The sequence below is a fragment of the Hetaerina americana genome, unplaced genomic scaffold (genome assembly GCF_022747635.1).
Source record: "Hetaerina americana unplaced genomic scaffold, ioHetAmer1.1.p SCAF_3, whole genome shotgun sequence".
NCBI lineage: Eukaryota > Metazoa > Arthropoda > Insecta > Odonata > Calopterygidae > Hetaerina > Hetaerina americana.
In genome coordinates, this window is record NW_027286874.1 from 101,478,001 (window position 1) to 101,503,340 (window position 25,340).

At 36.7% G+C, this 25,340-nt stretch overlaps 1 protein-coding gene across 1 annotated transcript in view; it reads left to right on the forward strand.

Moving 5' to 3' along the window:
- LOC139690682 (uncharacterized) overlaps positions 1-25,340 on the forward strand; it is a 149,871-nt gene that overhangs the window by 111,852 nt on the left and 12,679 nt on the right. The window contains exons 7-19 of the mRNA XM_071588180.1: positions 596-688; positions 2,696-2,909; positions 3,247-3,391; positions 3,702-3,796; positions 6,885-7,113; positions 8,237-8,334; positions 9,713-9,925; positions 10,697-11,006; positions 14,914-15,021; positions 16,330-16,544; positions 17,724-17,892; positions 18,592-18,659; positions 22,623-22,771. Coding sequence (XP_071444281.1) covers positions 596-688; positions 2,696-2,909; positions 3,247-3,391; positions 3,702-3,796; positions 6,885-7,113; positions 8,237-8,334; positions 9,713-9,925; positions 10,697-11,006; positions 14,914-15,021; positions 16,330-16,544; positions 17,724-17,892; positions 18,592-18,659; positions 22,623-22,771 — 2,106 coding nt within the window. The remainder of the gene's footprint in view (positions 1-595; positions 689-2,695; positions 2,910-3,246; positions 3,392-3,701; positions 3,797-6,884; positions 7,114-8,236; positions 8,335-9,712; positions 9,926-10,696; positions 11,007-14,913; positions 15,022-16,329; positions 16,545-17,723; positions 17,893-18,591; positions 18,660-22,622; positions 22,772-25,340) is intronic.

Below are 25,340 nucleotides of genomic sequence, written 5' to 3' on the forward strand. Positions count from 1 at the left end.
TTATGAAGTGATCATCATTTTCATATGGTTAGAGTAGCTTAAGTACTTCGTGTGAATATGCCCTATTACGTGCATCTGAACACAAATTTTATCTTAAACACCCTGGAAGAGTGAATAAAATTAGTGAGTCATTATTGGCCCAGATTTCCTTTTGTCAATTTGCATGAATTAGGCAATTTTCTGAGGATTTGGTGTAGTGTTTCCTTCATTCTCAACATTTATACTGTATTTGTCATTGGTTGCACTATTCCTGTCCTTAATATGTTATTATCACCTCAATCCATCTGCTGTCAGTCTATAAAAATATATCACAGAACTAATTAGTCCTATAGTAAATGAGGATGACATATCACTACTTATCTCCTTCAATAAACATTGCCCTTTCTTTTGAAGAATAATTAGATGGAGATAACATTGTGAATTCCATGCCAGTAGTATAATGTATCCTGTTCCTTCTGCCAGTGGAGCATTTCCACAATGCTGGTTTCATCAGTTCATATATTACAGCATTGATGATATAATTAGAGATGTGTTTCAGATTGTATAACGTGAATAGTGTACATTTTTACTTAGACTTTTATGTTTATTCTATCAGAGTATGGCAAGAGAGCATAAAGGAAAATTGGCTGTGGATTCTCTCCTCATCATGCCTGTACAAAGGATTCCTCGCTATGAGCTTCTTATCCAGGTATGATAATTTCAGAAGTAATTGTTCTTCTTTTGGATTAGTTATTTTTATTTACTTTCCTATATTTTATGCCCTTGTCAACTGGTGCCAGTCTTCAATTAACTTTTTAGTTTCCTTTCCAGGGGAATATTTTTAGCCATATGGATCCGTCTGCCAGGAAATGGAATATTAAATGAGTTTGAAAGGGTGTGCTCATGCTACTGCCAAGAGTTGACACCATTTTTAGCAAAGATTTTTGTGCATGTCATTTTTTCATGTGTTTCCTCTGTCTTCCATTTCTTGTGCATATGTCCTTTGACAACATGTCTAAAAACAGGTTGTCCTGGAGGTCCTAAGGACATGTCGTTCATAGGCAACATGTCATTAATATCTCCAGGGGCCCTAATTCTCACAGCTAAAAGTCATCGTAATTTTCAAATGTGGTATCTGCTGTTGTTAATAAATGGTACTTACATTTGACTGGCCTGCATTACACAGTATTTGAATTTGAATGTTCTATATTTTAGTTTTGTATCTAAGAATGTTTTCAAAGGTTTGCTAATTGACTTGCAATGTTGAGAAATGATTGTCAAGGAGACCAGGTTCAGTGGGTGTCCTTCATGTGTGTTCCATATGGTTAAAGTTAAAGTAATGTTAAAAAGTAATTTTTGCTTCTAAAGTAAGTGCTTCTATAAAGCCAGCATGTGACGGATATGATTGAAAAAATGAAAATGGTTCAAAAAAATGAAAATATAAATTTTGAACATATTAGTGTAAACAATCAACTTAGTGTAAGTTCTTGCACCCAGATTATAGAATTTCTCACAATCCTCCCTTCATTCCCTTTCCTAATATGTATAAGGGTTGTAATTTATAAATGTTGTACCTGATGGCCTTCCATGGCGACAAAACCTGGGTTGTAGCGTATAAATTGTGTGTAGAAAACCGAGTTAATCATTATTATCAAATAAAATGAATAAAAAACAATAAAATATTTTTAACTTGTAAAAAAATTCCACAAAATAGTGCCTCGGGCTAATGATAGTTTCCAAGTTAATCATGTGTTCAAAAATCCCATAGCCGAAATATTATTCATGGAGTCTTAGATAATTGCACATTACTTCTAATAATCAAATGTGATTTTTCTCTTATTGTGTGCTTATACTGGTATTTATAAATTGTCTTTTTGCTGTCTTCCAACCACTCTACAAGTGGACAATGGTATGCTTATTTAATACTTTTGCCTTAGTTATCTGGTACTTTTGAATAGCTCTGTATCCCAACCTTCTAATTCATTATTAAGGTGAGAATGATGGGACTTGGATGGATGCGGAAGAAGGCGAAGGTTTTTCAACACCCTTCTTGCCTGTCTCTCTGAAAGTTATGATATTCTCACCATTTTGTTGAAGAAGGTGGTTAGGCCATTGTAATATAAAAAAATGGGGAATATTTTTTCATTTAGTGGGTGCTAATCCAATGGGTAGGCCACTGGACTACTGATGGGAGGGCTCAGGTTTGATTCCGGGTGATGCCTTTGGGCACTCTCAGGCCACCCAAGTTTTGTGATTTTTTTAGTTACCAGATCTTGCTGGGAAACCATGGGTGGCACAGGGAAAGAAACTAGCCCCTCTATTCTGATGTGTGAATATCACATGCCATAAGAGATAAGGACTAACTTCACTAATCAAATCAACCGTCGGTTTGATTACTGTGGTAGTTCAAGTTGCTACTCTCCTTTACTTTTCATGTGTTTCCATCTAGGACATAAAGTCTGTTATAGCACACTCATGAGGTTTCACGCAATAGGCAAACATGCTTAGTTATCTAGGTTAATATTCATTGTCATCATTTTGCCAAAAATGTTGAATTATTGAATGTTGAATCAATTTTAATTTCAAGTCCCGTGTATGTATGCATATGAAACTTATGTATCTGTTTTGTATTAATATTTAGTATTAGTGTATTTTATTTGATTCAAATGTTAATACAAAGCCAGTAATAGATGATCCTTATTGGATACCATTGCAGAGACTTCTTAAACACACTGAGCCTTCTCATCCTGACCATCCATTACTGGTTGAAGCTGCCACAGTGGTACGATCTTTGGCCCAATCAATCAACAGGAGGGGGAGGGGAGCTGGTGCCAGTAGGGGGAGCTCAAGTTCTGCTTCCAGCTCAGGGACCACCATTGAGGCATGGGCAGATTCCATTCTGGCTGGCCCAGGAGGTTCTGCCTCCTCAGGTATATACTTGGAATGTCATTAATGGAATATCAATTATTTTCCTAATTTTAGGCTTTTAGAATTTAGCATCTAATATTAAACGGTCACATAATGCTATGCTAATTTAACCCTGACTGACTGATTAGAAGTTCTTTGATAAAATATTTTTTAAATAGTCACTACAGTGACATAAAGTTGTGGTTTTTGGTTGTTGAACTCAGGTTAATGTCAAAACATCAAATGATATTCTTTTTTTTTACTGTTAAAGGATTTGGTAAGAGTGGACTGGATCACTAAATGAGAATTTTAATGCTATATGGGATTTCCAATTAAAATATTTGTGACTTATTTTTGAAGGTGGCAGTGGAACTAGGACCCTGCTTCGGGTGGACCAGGTGACATTAGGAGGCAAAGAGCGGTCATTCATACTCTTTTCTGATCTTCTTCTCATTGCGAGTGCCAAACGAAGATCTGGACCATCTGCCATACGGAAGGCATCCACGTAAGTTATTTTGAAATATATCTAAGTAGCATATTTTGGCATAAGTTAAATGTTCCTCTTTTCCTTTTGTGAAATTAAAATGGTAATGTTACTGCTGTCATTGTTAGCAATTTTGCAAGTATTCTTGAAGTCATTAGTTACATGCTTGTTTAAATAATCTTCGGGACCTAAAACTATCATAATACATTGTGATATATTGTGTGTGAAATTTAGAGAATTAAATTATATGCAACTGTCAGAGTTACTACTACCCAGAATTAAATCATTGGTGTTGGTAATACTTAACTGATTTTACTTTTTGTCACCATAGCATGTCAACTGCTGGAGGGTTAACAACGGGACTTGAGGGACACAAACTCAAGTTACTTATGAGGATTCCATTGGAGGATTTGGAAGTAGTCAGAGGTATGTTATTTATTGACTCATAATGAATTCTCTAATTATACCTTTCAGGCTTTTCTTTGTGTATGTAATGTTAAAACATCATCTATTCTACATTAATATGATTGGCGATGTTATTGAATGCTCTATTTTTTATGATTGGCCCCTAGAATGCTGAATGAGTATTTCTGCTCTGGATACTCTGCTATAAGCCTATATAATAAAAAATCATATTTAAATCAGATATTAGTTGAGGGAGTAAGCAACTAATTTATTCATTAGATATTTTGGATTAGAGATGAGTCAGCTTGGTTCTTGTCTCCCGGGCTCCATTTTCTTGGGATTAGAAATCAAATGAAAAGAAAAGCATCAATTCTGGATATTGGAACCAATATTGGTTAAGCTGTATTGATTTGGTAGTTTTCTTAAACTAAAACTTCATGTATTTTTTAAATATCTTCTGCAGAGTATCAAAAACTCTATGAAACATATTTTCAATGAATTATTATATAGTGTTTCCCTCCATATATATGTATATCTAATTATGCCACAAAATTGAATCTGTTATGTGTGCATTTGGTTCATAGTTCCATGGTTACTCAAAACTTTTATGAGTTAAAATTTCCGAAAATAGTTGGATAAAATAATGGAATAATGCTGATTCTGCTTATTTTATACGTGACCTGCCCAAAAAATACGTGACGTGGCGCAATCTGGCCCTCTAGCGGCGCGCTAGTTACCTGAGACCCAATGAGCCGCCTGTGCTTGGCGGATCGTTGAGCTGTGCGTATGGTGCCAATTATGTTAGTTTCTGTTGTCCTTGTTTTTACTGTTTGTAGAAAATGGAAATTGATGAATTCACAGAGCAACGAATCAACATCAAGTTTTTTGGTACAGTGCTGTAAAAGTTATGAAGAAATTACTGAAATGTTGACAGCTGTTTAAAGTGATAATGCTTGGAATAAAACATCCGTTTTCAAGTGGATTAAGCGTTTTTAAGATGGCCGACAAGACGCCACAGATGATGCAAGGCTGAGACGACCTTCAACCACCTGTGTTGATGACAACATTGATCGTGTGCGGTCCCTTGTCCTTACCGATCGTCGAAAAACTGTTCTAATGATAGCTGAGGAACTGAATTCAGGAAAATCAACAGTGCACACTATTTTAACCGAACATGATGGATGGATCCTTCGCCATGACAATGCACCTGCACATTCAGCATTGATTATTCGCCAGTTTCTAGCAAAAAATTCAATCGCCATCCTTGATCATCCTCCTTATTCACCAGATCTCGCCCCCTGCAACTTTTTCCTATTCCCAAAATGCAAAAAATGTGATGAGGGGACATCACTGGGAAGATGTGGACACAATAAAGCAAGAAACGGCGACCAAACTAAAAAGCCTAACTGCCATGAGGACTTCCAAGGGTGCTTTATAAACAGTGTATGAAAAGAAGAAGATGGAATAAGTGCATAGCAATGAATGGGGAGAACTTTGATGTGGACAAAATTGATGTAGACTAAATTTTGCAAAATAAGGCTTTTATGGCCTCAGTTCGCGTATTTATTGGACAGGGTAGTGGGTAGATTATCACAATTTTTGATTGTCTAGCTTTTCTTTATCAAACGTGTAAAAAATAGTACGTACAACAAGAGGAAATTTATCAGCCAGAGCTGTAGTTGTCAATAGTTGATCAGATCATAGTTGTTCTTGGTCTACTTGTTGAACAATTTCATCGGTCTGGATACTGGGCCTGCCCCTCAGCTCTTAATCATGCACATTTGTGAAGCCATTTTTGAAGAGTCAACACCATTGTCTAACCTTTCCATCCATTAATATTTTATAAACAAGGCATAACTGCCAATGAATTTGGACAGCTGATGATCCTCTCACGTTCAAAAATCGAATCACAGCATGCATTTTGCAACTGGTGAGAACGATGATTTTTTGCAGACATTATTTTCTGCATTCACTGACTGGCAAATGACTACTGAGTGAAAACAATAAATTTCGGGGCTTCAGAAACTAACAATATATTGCAATGCATGTTGGCAACTTTGTTCTATAATATTTAAATATTAGAAAATGGCCCTTATAACACTGCTCTGATGAAATTTTCCAACCTTTAATTCCCTAATAAATGCTACAAAATAGCCCCGAAAAACTCTTCCTTACATGTTTTCTCAAACCCCAGTTCAACGGCAATCAAGGTGTGGTTACTCCAAATGTATTGGACTGTCTCTCAATTCATCTATGAAATTTAGTGGAGTCCACTATCAGTAAAGCTGATTTTCTTTCCATTTATCTAAGTGGAGCAATTTACATGAAGGATTTATCTATCCATCTAGAACTATTTTTACCCATGTATTTTGCACATTTTTACACATTTATCTTGAAGCAGTTTCTAATGCACATAAAAATATTGAAAATTACTTTTTATCAATTTGCTTACATCCAAATGACAACATTCCAATTAAAATGTGGGAAATCAAGTGTTATCCTACCAATCCATAATTATGAAAGATACGACCAAATTGATCAAGCATTATTTACATTTTTGTACATTTTTAGCAATTGTCTTTCAGTTTTGAAATTAAAAAAATCATAAAGATAATTTGTAAAAATGTGTGATAGTGTGAATCTTCTTGTAACATCATGTAGAACTTTTGAAAAAGGTGATAATTTCTTTGATGGTGGCCAGGCTTTTCTTTACAATTACAACTGTTTATAACTCAATACCTATCCATTTGCTTATCAGGGCTATCAGAACTAAAACTTGTAAGTGAAGCTTAGACCTGAGCTGAGACTGGAAAAACGTGGAATCAACCCATCATCACTAATTGAAAGATTTACAGATTTGTGATTAAAGTACTAATTTTAGTCAAGCCGTACATTGTATTTGAGACAATTTTGATTTGCTTGTTCATAAATTTTGGTGTATAACTCTCTTCTTTTCATTTCAATTGGATTCATTCGACTCTTGTTTTATTTTATGTTGCTTCCTCTAAATTGTGGTAACCACTGTCAGAAATAAATGTACTTGTATGTAGGTAGTATGTGCACAGTTGAATAGCTAGGCATTTTCATTCATGTCTCCTTTCCTCTCCAGGGAGGGAGGAGGCTGGTGCAGTGAGGCGTGCCCTGAAGGAGGCGGAGAGAGTGCAAGAGGACTTGAGTATGGTAGGGAAACTGTCTCAGATGGCAGCCTCCCTGCATTGCTCGCATGCAGCCCTTGAGGAGGTGCTTGCTGACCTGGCCGCTGAGCTTCGGAGGAGGGCTGCTGAAGCAAGTGCAATGGAAGCTCCTCTTTCCCAGTTACCCTTAGCACTTCACACTCAGTAAGTTAAAACATTTTAGCCATATAACATTACGCCCTTGGATTTTAAAGTCACTTTCACGTGAGGTACTATTTAAGTGTTACATTAAATATTTGACTACTCTTTTTGACGGATAGATATTTCAAGTCGTTGTGGAACTTCTAACTTCTCCTTCGTAAAAATTGAGAACAGTGGTTTTCCAATTACTTATTACAGGAAGAAATAATGTCAATCAAAGGTTAATCATTAGATTAAATTAAATGAGAGACCTTTGTGGGTTGGTGTGGAGAGAATGTAAAAAATGAGTTGCATAAAAAAATTGGATAAAACAAAAGTTGGATAAAATAGTAGTTGGATAAAACATGGTAGAAAAAAAGAGGAAATTGATTGGTGAATTATGAAGATGGTAGGCATTTTTAAAGTAGCTCACCGCCAACATATTGTAAATAAGGAAGCCTATGAAAAAAATGTGCAAAATCCAGTTTTGATACCCTGGTCAAAAATGGTGTTTCAAATGTCAATTTCAATCATTCATGTTCTTTGGTCAGGGACACATGTACACGTAAGGGGGTGTTAAGTAGGCTATTGGGCAACCTGTAGAATGGTTTTACATGAGTTACTATGTGTGCGCTGGGGTGGGTTTTTTAGTTTTTTTTAAATATCTTTAATTTCTGATTCCATATATTCTCAAGGGACATTATTTCATGATAAAAAATGGAATAAATGAAATTATAAGAGGTTAAAATGTGATGGGTGACTCATGTAAAACTAGTTGAATTTCCAAGAGATATTTATTTAAGGGGTTGAAAACATAATGTTGCATGACTAAGCACGTGTATCTAAACACTGCTTCTCATTCCTAGGACACATGATTTGTGTGCCTTTATATATTTATATGTAAGTAAACATAATAGATGCAAAACTTTTTTCATTATAAGGTTTCACCAAATCTGGACAATTTGTTTTCATGAAGGAAAATATTCCTATAAATGTTAATTATGCCCAATTAGTGGTATCGGTTTAATATTGTGAATGCAATTTCATTAGTTTCCGTATAAGTATTGGTAGGATTTGGAACTGAACTGTATATTTATTTGTTGAAATTGAAACATAAGTACTCATTGCTTCCTTTGCCAATAAATAGGAGTGGCTCTGTGGAAACATTATTGGCTGTGTTCCTGAAAGCAGAAATGCGTGCAAGTTGGGAAGAAGTCTTTTTGGAAGCCAAGCAAAAACTTACAGGTGGGTTTTTAAGAGATAAACTAACTAAATGTCATCATATTATTCCCTAAAAATGTTTTCAAAATTTCAAATACCACTCTTTATTTGCTGTCTTTAGTTTTACGTTGAATTAATGCATGTTATTAAATTAACTGATTTTGAATAAGTTGGGTGGGCTTTTACGTGAAACTATCCAAACTTACTTGACACTGTGGGTTCTGAAATGAACCCAGATATTTTTTTTATTTATTAACCCCAGTCATATTTCTTCCTTAACATCAATTAAATTTTATGGTCAGTAAAATATATTTAGGAAATTAAGATAATGTCATCATGAGAAAATTTTCCCATGATTATGTTGAATAAAAATTGCTGTTGTACGAGGGTCATCCGGAAAGTAGTACCCGTTCGTGAAATAAAGACACAAAAGTAAATATTAACAAACATAAAAAATTTTATTTGAAAGAGGATACTTTAAACTACTTCTCAACATAATCTCCAAGCAAATTAAGGCATTTGTCATAACGTGTGACAAGTTTCTGTATTCCTGCTGCATAGTCCTTCGCCGCCAGCTCATTGAGATACGCGAGGGACCCATCTTGCACAAATTTTTGCATAATGCAGATGGTGTTTAACAATTTCATGAACAATTGTTCGAGAAACATTGGGAAAATGCTCACAGATGTCATCAATTGTGACGCGCCGATCGTTCCTCACGAATTCGTCAACTGAGCTCACCAGTTGGTCTGTAATGACAGACGGTCTCCCCGAACGCTCATCGTCGTGTGTGTTCCCCCTCCCCATGTTGAAGTTGCGACACCACCGCCGAACAGACGACTCGTCCATTACATTGTCTCCATACACCTCCTTTAATTGGCGATGAATATCACATGGGCGAACGTTTCTTGCATTGAGGAATTTAATCACTGCCCTCACTTCACAACTGGCGGCGTTCTCAATTTTTTTAAACATTGTAAACAATCACAGAAACAACACAGGCAATGCTAGCGTCACGCAACTTGGCTCAGAGAAGGCAGACAAGCCACTGAAGCTATCTGACCTCGTCCAGCGGCTACTCGCGTCGTCAGCACTTCATGCGGCACGAACGGGTACTACTTTCCGGATGACCCTCGTATTTTATGTATAACTGTTTACTCACTTATATTAGTCATGAGACTCCTAAAATGCTTCAACCCTCCTTATATACTCAATTAATATTTAAACCAACCCAATGACAGTGCTAGTTTTGGACTAGCAATGATTAGTCCTTAAAAAGGGCTTTCAAGTTTTGATGTTTAGTTTATTTGATAAAAATTTTATATTTTTGTTTAATGTCTTATTTTTCATGTTTATATTTCATGCAGCTAATTCTATTAATCATGTTTATTGTTCTTTTTAGCTTTATCGACAGACACCTTCCCTACCCCTGAATTTGTGTCACCATTGCCAATCCGAAAAACTCGTGCAGGGCTACAATTTACATGTGCTGCTCCTACTCTTCCATCACCTCCACCCAGTCAGAAGGAAGGCACCCCACCTCCACCCAGTAATACTCGTGAATCCTCTCTACCTGGAAAAACTCAGGCTGCACCCAGTGATGGATCTGTGAGAGGTACGTGGGCACCAATAGCTCCTTCCAATATGACATTGCACTCTCTCTCCAAGTAGCTGCTAGTCTCCAAGAAGTTCTTAGAGACTTCTTCATTTAATCAATATTGTGTGTATTAGTATTCCCCTACAAAGTTGAGAGTGGGCTGGGGGAAACTTAAAGCAAAAATGTGAACTATGAAAGGGGCACCTCAATCATTGTCGTAGAGGCAAAGGGGTAGATTAGGGAATTTTATAACCAGCCATAAATCATTGTAAATCATGAAGTTGTATCTCTAAACCAATTTATAATTGTCCAGATTTAATGTTTGTATGTATGCATTGAACTCTTTGCTAACTAATCTCCACATGGCATGATATATGAGTTTAAATTTATTGTAATAGTTTTATTATTAAAAATTACCATAAACAAAAGGAGTAAAGAGCATTAGCTTTCCTCTATATGCTTTATCAAAACATTTTTTAGCATTATTTTCATCTGAATCTTTATAATTTCTCAAAGTGAATGATTTTTACACATTGAAATTGTTGTATTTTAGTGCCTATTAGCAAACAATTCCACTAAAAGTTACTGTTGCGGCATGTACCGAATTTTCTTTGAATCTCCCGCATCTCTTATATATCATAAAATAGTGATGCTTACATTATTATACTTGACTGAATTTCTCACATGTAGTTAAAAATTTATTGAAGTGATTTATTAATTTTATCAGCATCATGTGACCATACTTGATGGTTGGCAATACTGAAGTTATCAATGAAATATTTATTCCAGCAAGGGCATTTAGCAGTGCATCAGACATTGGGCGATCTGGCAGAAACGTAACAGTGACGAAAGGCTCTGGGTCTGGGTGGCCAGAAGGGGGTGGAGGTGGTGAGGTGTGGGTCTGCAACAGTGATGGATATGTTGGACAAGTTTGTGTTTTGTCATTGCAACCAGAGCCTACGGTGGCGTCTTGCAATGGTGTGTGTAATGCTAGGATATTGTGCATATCAGCAGTTCCTGCCAAATCATGTGGGCCATCTGATCCTTACATCATCCCACCCACGTCTTATACCTCAACATCATCATCATCTGCATCCAGGTCTGTTTCATGTTTATTCATTGATCTGTATGGGCCTGTGCCATTTTTTGTTGTATGTGGGTCTATACCATTGTTCTGGTTTCAGAAGGAAAGTCCACTCATAATCTGTGGTAACCTTTAACAAGTAATGGAAAAATGTGACCAGTACGTAATGTTTTACTTAGCCATTTACCGGTGATGTGAAATTTTCATTCAAACTGCAGAAATAAAATGCACAGAAGTGGAAATATTTGTTTTTCATGCAAATGACCATGGTAGACACATCTGTTTTTGTATGATTTTGGAAATGGTCATTATGAAAAATAAAACTTTTGATATTATATTTGTGCTAAGCATCAATAGTGACAATCTTAAATGTTAAATATATTATTTATATCATTATCTGATGCCACATCCATTAATATTAAGGAATTACATGGTAATGATTTTGTGATATAAGTGAAATGAGGTCTCGTACAGTAGTCCACCCCACAGATTTACATGTTTATCCATCTTTACTTAAATATATGATGATTTCAGAAAAGCTGAAGTAAGTTTTAGATTCAGCTGTTAAATATTAGAAGGTGCATTAATATTGGATTATTTATTAATATGATTCATGATATTTTCAAACTTCAATATTGTAGTAATCTTTCAAACTGCATTTTTCTGATTAAGGGTGAATGTGTGACATACAAGCTTTGTATAAAAAGTATCGGGAAAGTATTTTGAAAAATAGATTCATATCAGATATTGCTACAATGCATCAAAATTCTTCATAGCACATCTCTTGAGTGCCAGCACACTTTCCCCTGTGGCTTTTCCACAACTTGAAGGCTCCCTGGTCGGTGGATTCTGGAAGGTTCTAGGGTCCCAAGCTTATTTGATGGCACTTAGGGTCCCATGGTGGTGTCCTTTTAGGGAGGATTTCATTTTTGGCAGTGGGAAATATTCTGCTGGTGCCAATTCAGGACTGTGAAGGGGTTGGGGAATCAATTCATTGCATTGCGGAAGTTCTTTGCCAGCGGACACTCGGCTTTGCTTTTGGTCATTCGTCAAGACCTTCGGGACGAGTTAAGCACAGATCTTTCGCATCACTAAACTTTTTGTGATGGTGTGCCCTGTCATCTTATCAATGCCAATGCAATCTGCAATCTTGCACTCACGTAACCGATGGTCTGAATCCAGCACTTCCTGCACATGTTGCACGTTTTTGTTGTCGGTTCTTGACGTCGATGGCCGTCCTGCACAAGGCTTGTCCTCCAAGCTCTCGGCCATCCTTGAAGGGCTTGTGCCTCTTGAAAACTGTAGTTTGTTTTATGCTATCATCCTTGAACACTTGGCGAATCATGCCCAACGTTTCCTTACCTGATTTCCACAGTCGAACACAAAATTTGATGACGTACCACTGTTCAATCACTCACTGAATTTTGCGCTTGCACTCAACAGGGGCCCACTAGGAACATGATCTAGCCTGAGTGAATGCTTACGGATGATTGGCGCTTGATGCGTGTTGACGGTCAGAGCCCCCTATACCAAGCCTGCACAGTTCGAGTGCACTGCGACGTAGAGTCACCTCAGGAAATAATTGTTGCTTCTACTATTTATACAAGTACACCTTGCACAAGTTCCTCTGGTATTTTTGTTTAGGAAGAATCTTGGTCCAAACAATGCCATAATTCAATTTTTTCATAATTCTTACATGATATAAGGAGGATTCAGATATGAATAAGCTTTGGGTTTGTTTGGCCTGAGATATAAGAGGGGATGGAGCTAGAATTTATGGTTGGAGAGAGGTGCAACTTTTACTTAGTGATACAGATTCATCTAATTGTCTTGACCAAAAAATGGTCTGCCTCATTGTAACTCCTCATAAGGATTTCCAAATATTTTAAATCCATGAGCAAACATTTCTTAGTCATATTTATACATACAACCAACCTTAGGGTGAGTCAACGTCCAATTAGATGTCTATTGTCTCTTTAACATTAAATTCAGGGTTGGAATCAATCTGAAATCTGCATAGGATGAACTGATCTTTAGATTTGATGATTGGCAAGTTTTGGAAAATTTTCAAGTTACTATGATATTCACAATAACTTGAAAATATCCTAAAACAAGCCTATCGTCAAATCTAATGGTCATTCTATCCAATGCAGATTTCAGAGCAATTCCCATTCTGCAATAAATGTTTAACAGACAATTGAAGTATAATATTTGCTTGCATGACATTTGGAAGAGATTATAATACATGCTGAAATAAAATGTTACTGGAAGAAATAACAACCTTATTTCATAGCTTTGTCAAAATATAAATTTTCAGAAGTTTAGTTCAGAGGTCTTTTATATTACAAATTAGCACTCCAAACACTTCACTGCTTGACATGTTTTACATAATTGTTACTGCAAATAATGCCATAGTGACCATTCAGCACTGGTTTCACATGAATTCCCGGACAAGATATTTAATTCATGAGTCAAGGTTTAATGTATATAAAAATATTCAAAAGCAGATACTTCCTCTTTAGGTATTTGTAGAAAGTGGCCAATCCCAAAGCCTCTCGGTCAGAGAAATGGTTCTTGATGACTCTTTGGTTCTTTGGTGTCGTTCAAAGACCACAAAACTCTAAGGTTTTTTTATGTTTTCAAAAGCCATAGATTGTAAAAATAGTATGGAAGTAGTTTGGCCTTGTAGTTTCCAATAATCTTGGTATTGTAAAGCAAATTATTTTGGTCATTCATTGTCCTATTGCCTCTCATGATGATAATTTCCTTCTTGATATTCCTGTGTGGAGTATTAAGAAGGAAAGAAGGCCTGTTTTGTCATGTTTAAGCACCTCCTCTGAAAAGAGCCTCTGTATTTGGATCTTTACCTTCCCTGGCTGCTCCACCACACCTCATGGCACATTGCATTCAAGGTCATTTCCTAAATTTGGCAAACCATTAATTGATGCCAAAAAATCACTTACAGAACCCATGCCATTTAGAGACACTGTGCCAAATGCCTCAAAGAGTTTTGTGGTCTCAAATTATCACCCCACTGACATTAGCTCCAGTCATTTATCTTTCATCTATACAAATAGTTGAGTTTCAACATGTTCTGTGGTGTGACAATATTAACTGCTTAACCCTGAGATTTCCTTATGTGACTCTCTCCTTTTTATTTCTTAATTATTTTTTTAATGTGACATAATTAATTTAGCAATACATACTGTATTTAGCACTTATATTGTTGGAATAGATCCACTTTCTCGTTTGGAAATAATTTATTTCTTAAGGTCTTAAGGTTGTGAATTCTTCATGTAGTATGTAGTCTTCAATAAAATATCAATAAAAGCTTGTTAAAGTGTTGCACTGATCTAAAATTAGTCAGCATTCAGTTAGATACATAATTCATGTAGCCTATGGTGCAAGAATCACTTCTGGGATGGACATACCCACTTTCACCCTGGCTGGATAGAAAGAGATTAAGAGGAATACACACACGGCTAATGGCTTTTAATTAACTGGAAATTGTAACTTTTTAAGGGTTTTTATCGCAGTCACAGGATGATTACTTACTTATCCATGTATGTCTTGGTCTTCTTGTGAGGGGCATGCTTATTTCTTTCCACCTAAATATAAGGAAACAGATGATAAATATCCATTGGTGTGTGACTACTTTCACTGATAGTTGTTGTGATCTCACAAAGACATTTCAAGCAATTTATGCCCATGTCATGCAATTACCTAATCAAACATGACTTTTTGGCTACTGGGCTCAAGTGTAGATTTAATTGGTATCATTATGTTAACTATGTATGTGCCTGGTGATTGAAATAATATATCATGATACAAAGATCAGAGAAAACAAAAAAGATGATGGATTGGAGGTTATATAGTCCATTGAAATTTTTTACTGAAAGTTACAAAGGTTTCTACATTTCAGATTAAGGTTGGGAGGAACTCAGGAGGACTCAGATGCCATTGATGAAGGGAACCAATGTAGAAGTGGGGATGACAGCAGAGATGGCACGGGGAACATACAGTTGGACAGGTGAGAATCACATTACTAACCATTTATTATCTGCTCTCCTTTTCGTCTTAATTTTAATATTTGCTGACATGTAAGCATTATATTTTTTAGGAGTAACATAGCATTGTTTTATTGTTAAATTGGAGCATTGTCAAAGGCCATCATTAATGAAGTAGGAAGAGCCTACCATGAAAATGCTATCTTTGTCATGTAATTATGAAGGTATGGTTTTCATTTGTTTTCATACCTTGCCTTATGAAGATAGCATTGCCTTGACGAAATGACGTTGAGGCTTCCTTCTATTCTATTCTCTTTTCCCAATCTTTTGATAACATTTTTAGATACCTTTTGTCCTACACCCACAGCCCTCCTTGTAATGCATTTCATGGCCTAATCAATGGTGTATTTAATTTTGTATGTTTTGCATGAAATTGACAATATTGCCTGCTATTTAGAGAGCCAGGGGACTAATCTATATCTTGCCAAAACAAACCCTTGGGTTTTATTTTTCCAGATTTAAAGATTTTTGCTTTCTGAGAAACTTAATGCCGTTGAATTTGGGAATCTTAATGTATTTTAAAAAATCTTGCCCCAAAATAAGTGCTTAGTAAAATTTCACATGGAGATAGAGCAGTGTGAGGTGGGTGATGTGCTCAGGTTGATATTAAAAGCAGGTGTGTCTGAACATGAGTCTGTCTTCCTTGTATGACATTAAAGGGCCTAGGAAAGTTGATAGAATCACCAAGATCAATGCTGTGGGAGCATTACCTGGGACTAAATTTGTCCCAAATACGTGTGACTGATGTGAATTATGCTGCCAGTAGTTGTTTCTTGTGAAATTTCTGTGCGTAGGTTTTACAGGTATTTACAGGTTTACCTGTATATGCTTTCACATAAGGGTTAGAATGTGATTTGTTTTGTCGTATATGTAAATGAGATTTCTTTGTGACTATGTATTATGTATATTCATATCAATCTGACCACCAAACATTTTTTCTCCCAAGTTTGTATAATTTATTTTTGGGGAAATACGACAAGACTGGTCTTGCGTCCCATGCATACTCATATTTGGTTCATAGTGAAGGCAGCCATCAAAATTTGAGATTTGCTTTTAATTTTACTGCTAACATTGGCTGAATTGATACTGTAATTTTTTTTTAGGAGACCCATAATGGGTAGATTTGGCACCACAGTGTCACCCCTAATTTTAAATTACCTTTGTGAATAAGTGATTCACTGAGGCAACAGAGCTATGGCAGTGAAAATTGCATAAATGGCATAAAATTCCGATCTTTTTCCAATATACCTGTTTAATCTCTCTTGGGGCAGTTCTTCGAGCGATTCAGATGAAGAGGAAGGTGAGGGTGGTAGTGAGGAAGGGGGTTGCACCTCGCAGGACGAGGTCTCATCTCCCCCCCCTCCCTCTCCTCCCACCCAGCGACCTGCATCCCCAACACCCCCATCAGGACACCCTTCTCCCCTCACTGTGGACAGCAGTGATGAGCTGACAATGGTGGATCCAAATTTTACCAGTGGAAGCAGTGGTTGGTTGCATTCAGTATATTCATATTTTATCACTAGTGTAGTTGAAAGGCAGTCGGCATTATTTGAGTCCTATGTTCCCATGTATTTTATGATCTCTCTCTCATTGCTTTTATTTATATGTTAAGAAATAAATATGACGTTAATCATGGTTAACTAATATTTTGGTGACCAACCTTTCTATCAAATTTAATTTGACCTGCCTCATCAGCAGGTGTGCTATTATTATCTTTTTCACTTGTATTGCATATCCTGTTCCATTAGGTGTGCCTAACAGTGGATCACACAATTAAGAGTTAAGCCTCGAGTCTGCATTTAAGAATACCCTGGATGCATTGCTATCAATCCAAATATTAATAAGATTTTTTTGTGTTTCATTGCAAACATTATTAGTTTATATTCTTTGAAAACTTATATTTTATCTAATGCGCTGGAATTGCCTTTTCTTCTCGTGGTATTTTAGTAGTCTCTCTTTGTACTCTAAGATTTTTTTGTGTTTCACCTCATAAAAGTTTAAAAGTTATTAATTCTTGGAAAACATTTATTTCATATTATGTACCGGAATTACCTTTTCTGTTCTTTGTATTTTAGCAGTCTCTCTTAATACATCTTAAAACTTTAACAATTTAAAAAATGGAAGTAAATTTCAATCATAAGATGGAGACCACATAAGAATCTCTCATTTTATAAATCAGTTTGCCAGTTATCCATGAAAACCAGAAAAGAAACCAAGAATTTTGATAACCCTGAAAAAACCTGGAAATTTGGAGAAATAGTGATATATTACCCCAGAATAAATGTTGTGCTAGTAGAAGAAAAAATTAACTCTAGTGACTTTAACACGAATGAATTTTTTCAACCTAGCAGCTATCAATATGTTATATACTTTACGAGGAGTTAAAGAATTATACATCATATCTGTCTACATGGAAGGAACATTCCTGCAGCTAATAAGGCTGACTGATTATCACACAATGAAACAACTACCTGAATGCTGCTTGGGGATATGTGGTAGCAAAGATGGTGGCAGCAAACCTTGAAGAACAAATTATTTTCCTTGAAAATCTGGAATCAGAAACAATTTAATTGGTGGCCACCCTGTAAACATATATCTGTGCACTTTTTACATTTGGATTAATGAACATAATTTGTAAAATTAGCTGCCATTTATTTATTTTTAGGTGTGTCATCTTGTGGAACCGCTAGTTCAGGTGGAGTTCCCGGAAATCAAGCCACAATGTGGCTAGGCACAGAAGATGGCTGCATTCATGTGTATCATTGTGGAGATAATATTCGTACAAAGCGCAATAAGCTCCGCATTCAGCATGTTGCTGCTGTTCTATGCATTTTGTAAGTTTATGTGAAATAACATGCAAATCTTTTGACTCTTGTTTGCTTGGTCAAATTTGTTCTCCAAAGACCATCTCTTAGCCGAACATAAATTATTGCATGCAATTGGATGAAGTAAATGCTGAAAATTTAAAAGTACTTGTGGGAAACATTTAACAGAAGTCTTATATTTACATCAGATAATAATCAAAGGCTGAATTATGATTTTAATTAAAGGGTGATTTTGGATTGAACGTGGCAAGTCCTTAAACTTTGATTTGATTTTAATGTAGGATCATAGCATTCCGTACCATTTGTAACAATATTTTTAGTTGCACAAAAGTTTCTTTACAGCATTTCAATGCTATTTAGATTTTATTCATTGCTTTATTGTACACATTTTTATATTTAATAATGCAGAATGTGAACAATGAATGTAAACATTACTGTAAAACTTTGTTCTTGCAAAACTCTTGATCATTCTTGCATAGCTAAATTTTTGGAACCAAACAAAATGGTTCTGTAAATACACGAGGAAAATACAGTATTATGAGTCAGTAAAATTAAAAATGTGATGTAGAGTTCTAAGTGAGTAAAAATGCTCCCCATGAGTAGAAAAAATATTACTGTGGGAAATAAAATTTTCATTTTCACTTGAAACTTCATTGGGAAGAGTGAGTTTTGGTCATCCAGTCATGCATTATTTGCTTTTCATTTCAGGTACCTGGATGACCGAGTCTATATTTCTCTGGCAAATGGAGACATAGTGGTGTACACACGAGAACCAGGTGATTAAACATTCTGTTTTAGGATTTTTAGTTTAAGGGTCTTTCTCTTAATTGTACTTTAAGCTGTGTAAATGAATATCATCCTATCTGAGTATCCCCTAAACACTTAGGTCAATATAATTTTGTTAATTGTTGTAACTTCAGAGGTCATCTGAAGATGGACATTTATTGTGATTTACATTTCATGGGCGCATACATTTCCATGACGTGTTCATCTCTTCCCACTGACCATATTTAGGAAATCAATGACCTTATTGATTTTCTGTGGATGTGAGTGAAAGATGTTCATGCTCAGATGAACCCTGAGTATTCATTTCAAGTGATTTTTTTGGATTGATTTCATCCTAAACAGTATTGGCTGTTGGATTCCTTTCTTGCATAGTTATTGTTTAACAGTTGTGGAAGGACTAACCGTGAGTTAAAAATATTTCTGATTGAGAGATGTAAATTTAGTGATACACTGAAATTTGAGTTTTCATTTACACTGCCATTAACTTTTATCATACCGCTGTGTAAAATATGCTGTGTATTGTTCCATTTTTGAGAACAAGCCAATTTTGGCTTTATAAACAGATTATCCCCTAGAACAGAAGCACAAAAATACTACATTGGTGGCTAATCTCAGTCAAGATTTATACTCAGCTATTGACTTTACCCCAAAGAAACAGTGTATGAGGGCATTAGGGGCTCAGTGGTACGACAGGGTGAGGAGTAACTGTGGATGGGATACTTGAAGGGAAGGGAGAGTCCCTGAGAGTGTGAAGCTGCTACCAAGGGAAACCATATTTGAGACTGGCCACAAAAAATGTAATTTAGCAGTTGATTTCTAATGGTTACAATGTATGATTTCAATGCAAAATAATGTGGAATGATTACTGAAATGTCCATTCTGAAAAAGAATCATATTATGTTTGGGTCATTCAATAAGTCCATAGGAATAAAATAAAATCTGTCCAAAAAGTATGTTCCTGAAGGTCCTGAAAATAGGCATCTGTGTTGGCCATGACCCCCTCATTTGACATTCCACTTGTCTATATTTTCAAGTTTGGAAATAAAAAAGTCACTGAGAGCCAAGCGGTACTATAATGACACATAATATTACCTGAAACTTTAACACCAATGTAGTGAGAGATGAGGCTTGCTAACAGCAAACCTTTTCGTATACTACAAGAGCCATCTCTTGGATTTTATAGGGAATTATTGAATGGCCAAGTATTATTTGCACATATACTGGGCCTAGCTCTGTATGATTGCAATCAGGAATTGCAAATGGGGAAAACATTTCCATTGACTTATAAGTGTTAATACCAGAAAGTGGGTCGCAGTAGTCCAGGGGGTAGAGCGTTGGACTGCTGACCGGCGGGGCCTGGGTTTGATTCCTGGGCAAGGCACTCTGGCCACCTGTAGCTCCACCCAAGCTATGTGATTTTTCGTGTTCCAGATCTTCCTGGGAAGCCATAACCGGTACAATGAAAGGAACTGGCTGCCCTACCCTGATGTGTGAATTTCACATGCCGTCGGGCTTGATACTGGGTGAACTCTACCATCACCTACCAAACCAACCTTCGGGTTAATTACTGTGTTTATGGTTTTAATACCAGGAAATTGAGGTGCCGAGGAAGTTGATGGTGCCGTTGACGTCTTTTTCCATGGAGAAGGAGACTCAATTCTGTAGAAGAACATCTTTTTAATGCTGACAATCAGCATAACAAAAACGTGGGCTATTGGTTTTGTTACATTGACGATATACTATGCCTATGGACCGGAACCAACCAACAGTTAGACTCCTTCCTTAATTTCCTAAACACTCTTCATCGGAATATCTCCTTCTCCATGGAAAAAGACGTCAACGGCACCATCAACTTCCTCGACTTGACAATCACAATTAGGGATAATAGACACAAATTTGCAATTTATAGGAAACCCACGTATACAGACCATATAATTTCTAATGATTCTGCACACCACTTTTCTCACAAACACGCAGCCCTCCACTCCATGATCCACCGCCTCCTACACATCCCCCTTTCCCCCAAAAACTTCAAAATTGAACTCGTGAATATCACTAATATAGCTACCAACAATGGCTTCAACCCCAAACTAGTTGACACATTACTACGGAAAAAACAAAAAGCAATGGCCATAAAAAGCATTTTCGTATCACAGCCCGCAGTATCTAAAGATTTTAAGTGGTGCTCGATCCCGTTTCTGGGAGATCTTTCATATAGGATTTCCAACTGCCTACCCACCTCACTCAAAGCAGCCGTCTACCCACCCATAACCCTCTCCAAACTTCTAGCCAATGGAAAAGACACCCAGGATAGCCTTCTCAAATCAGGCATTTATAAACTGAAATGCGAGGATTGCAACAGCGTTTATGTCGGTCAGACCGGCAGGAATATCAAGTTACACGCTAGTCAGGAAGGAACACGCTAGGTGTCACAAAAATCAGAATACCAACTCTCTCTTCGCCAAGCATTTACTAGAATTCAACCACAGCAGTGACTTTGTCCCAGAGATATTACACACACTCCCAAAAGGATTAAAAATGGATGCTCTCGAGCAATTAGAGATTAGAAGGCACTTGGTAAACCCCAACACGACACTTTGTAATGAGCGATTGTTCCCATACCCCTCCCCACTCCTCTCAGAAAAACTAGCCTGGAAATGGTCAAAACAATCCCATCAACGCACCTGCGAGCCCCCACCCCTCTCAAATCCTTCCAACCCTCCCTGCCCCCACTCTGTCCTGAGGGTATATATGCTTGCTCTGTCTGTTTTGCAAATTTGTACCTGATGATGCCGCAAGTCGGTGAAACTCATTACTGATGTTTAAAATCTAATTCATAATCTTATTTCAAGTATTTTGCAAAGAGTGGTTGGGATGTACGAGGGTCATCCGGAAAGTAGTACCCGTTCGTGCCGCATGAAGTGCTGACGACGCGAGTAGCCGCTGGACGAGGTCAGATAGCTTCAGTGGCTTGTCTGCCTTCTCTGAGCCAAGTTGCGTGATGCTAGCATTGCCTGTGTTGTTTCTGTGATTGTTTACAATGTTTAAAAAAATTGAGAACGCCGCCAGTTGTGAAGTGAGGGCAGTGATTAAATTCCTCAATGCAAGAAACGTTCGCCCATGTGATATTCATCGCCAATTAAAGGAGGTGTATGGAGACAATGTAATGGACGAGTCGTCTGTTCGGCGGTGGTGTCGCAACTTCAACATGGGGAGGGGGAACACACACGACGATGAGCGTTCGGGGAGACCGTCTGTCATTACAGACCAACTGGTGAGCTCAGTTGACGAATTCGTGAGGAACGATCGGCGCGTCACAATTGATGACATCTGTGAGCATTTTCCCAATGTTTCTCGAACAATTGTTCATGAAATTGTTAAACACCATCTGCATTATGCAAAAATTTGTGCAAGATGGGTCCCTCGCGTATCTCAATGAGCTGGCGGCGAAGGACTATGCAGCAGGAATACAGAAACTTGTCACACGTTATGACAAATGCCTTAATTTGCTTGGAGATTATGTTGAGAAGTAGTTTAAAGTATCCTCTTTCAAATAAAATTTTTTATGTTTGTTAATATTTACTTTTGTGTCTTTATTTCACGAACGGGTACTACTTTCCGGATGACCCTCGTACTTCCATCAACAAAACAATGTATTTGTTATTTCTTTATGAATGCTCAGTTTGTTTGTCATTTGCTGATTGCATTGTAATTTCTGCTGTTTAATTATGAGGTAATATAGTTAACATTGTTGTATATCTTTATTATTGTTTTCTACCTTTTTTTCAAGACATAGTAGGTTTGGGATTTGAGAGAAAATTAATATACATACTTATGTTAGAATTGTCATCTTCTCCCATTGTTGGCTAAATGGCAAAAAGTGGTGACTGCTATCGCTTCCTTACTTCCAAGTCGATATGAACTTAAGTCAATACGATGGATTGTTTTTTCAGGTGGTGGTTGGGGATCAGTGGAGAGTGGTAGAAGAAGTATTGGCTCATCAGCTATGCCAGTGACTCGGATGATTGCAGTCCGAGGGAAGTTGTGGTGTGGAGGAAATTCTCAAATCCGCATTCTCAATCCCTTGACGTTAGTCGAGGAAGTACGTATTATTCCTTTTACCTCCATCTCATTGTTTGTTTATGCCACTGCAATATGTAGAAAGTTGAGCATGCATTCAAATTATCCACGTTGGATTACCTGATCATTCTTGCATCATCTTCTAAGTATATACAGTTGAGCCTCAAATTTATGTATCCCAAATTTGCATAATCTTTGAATTCATGTAATGGGGTATTTTTTTATATTTGGGGAGTTTATCGGGACCCAACTCTCACATTTCAGTGATTCCCCCTTTTGAAGATCATTTAGCAACCATGTAATTGTTTTAAATCATAAAAAAAGTCTTTTGCCAGAATAAAAAAAACATGTTTTGTGCAGTTAAGATTATTGCTTTGCAGAGAAGTAGGTTGCAGAAACAATTATCAATTGTAATGATGAAACACACAATTGCAACTGTTCTCTTGCATACTTGAATGGCACGTTCTCTGCCATTGAAATATATTAATTTGCTGTATTTGTCGATGCTGGTGCAATATTCGGTCAGTGGCACTTGAATTCCATTAGGTTTAAGTGAAGCTTCTGGAGATGAATATATATAGTTAATGTGGGTAGTTGATTAGCTGTCTGATCAGATGGATCATTTCAATGGAAACAAATGATGTGGGATTTTTAATTGTCTCTGGTAATTTAAAAAAAGCACTCATTTATTTCTTAGGAATTCGCTAAGCATTGATTTGGTATCTTGTAGCTTAAGGAATGAAATGCTTATGGAATTATCCCATTATGAATAAGAAGTACTTAGTTTTTCCACACAAACTTTATTTTTACGACCGGGTTTCGACGAGGATCGTCATCATCCTACATGATGATGATGGGGATGATGACGATCCTCGTCGAAACCCGGTCGTAAAAATAAAGTTTGTGTGGAAAAACTAAGTATTTCTTATTCATTATGAATCGTTTCCACAAAGTGACGGCGGATACTATACAGAATTATCCCATGTTGATAATTTATACAAACCATAAATTTGCTAATTTATTTTAAGGTTGAGAGAAGCAATTCATTTTCCTGCTTTATAGAGTTGAAGGTGGTGAATATTATGCCATGACAACTCTCTTCAACATCTATCTACAATCAGCATTAGTGCAAGGATGTATGGTCACCCTTTTCTGATCTTTTTGTTTGGCAACCTTGGATTCATTTCCTGAGACTTGCGTATTTTCTGTCAAAGCTCATCAGTATGGACCCATTTCATTTGTACATGTTGTATGTGTGCTACAGCATAAGAGTTGAATACCAACGCTTATAAGTGTGCCTTGGGAAATGCATACATGTTTTGCACTTAACGGTATATTTCATATAGATCAGAGATAACTGTGAATAATATTTAGGCACCTGGAAAAGGTTCAAAGGTATTACTTATGTCACTCTTGACACACTTTTATCACAGATATTATGTCTCCTCCTAAACTATAATGACCAACTATATGCCATGAAGTTCTCTGCCTGCAAGAATTGGGCAATTTTTTTATGCAGTATATTTTGTCATTGTCCAGCATATCTACTTCATGTGATAGTTTAAGCGCATACCACTTGTGTTTGGCAACTTGCTATCTTTTATCTTATGATAGCTGAGTTTTCCATGCCTCCATCATATTTAATAATAATTTAATTCAACCATGAGAGCAAATAGATGGACCTTAGCCTTCTTCTTTATCTGATCAGATAGTGTGTCAAGTGATACCAAACCTCCAACAGAAACCTCTGTGTTCAATTTCTCAAGAAACTTTATCTTGTTTGACAGTCAAAGTTACATGTTTTTTTTACTGTCTCCCCATGTGGTGCTATTGTCAGAAATAACTAATATTTTTCCCAGAACTTTAGAGTCAATTACATATTATTATACTATATGTATGAAGAGTGTTGAAATAGCCTGGGAAGATTTAGCCTTCATCATACATCACTCATTCATGGGGACTTTTCGAAGCTTAGCCTATTTTTCTGTGGGGTACATAAGTGCTGCCTCATGTAATCCCTTAATAAACCACTAACAACACAAGACTGGACTCTGTCTGAATTATGCTGGAGTCCTGGGAGATAGTGGATATGGGTTTAATGGGTAGTGCAAAGAAACAAGCTAATTCAGACAAAAAGATGTATATTGCCCGCGATAAATATTTACCATCTAGTGATACTGAGTCTTACTTTCACAATAGTTGAGTACACATTGTATTGCTTCCTTATTGATCATTCATATACAGTGGAACCTCGCCTTATGAACTGCTCAACATACAAATTGTTTAACATGTAAATTCTTTTCATGTTCTATTTTGGCCTCCAGATGGGAACTTATTCTCAATATGCACACTGTGATGCTTTTCCATTATTCAGGATATCACAGACCATGTAATTCAAGAAGCAATATAGTAAAGTTAGTTCAAAGTTGCATGCTTCCAATGATTCTGTGCAGCTTATGCATTTCACTCTGCACACCACAAGCATTGTTCTTCATCTCTCTTGGTGTAGCACAAGAGGCACGTACATATGCTGAACTTCCTCTAATGTGATGATAGTTGTTACTTTATTTCTAATGTGTGATGAATGCTTA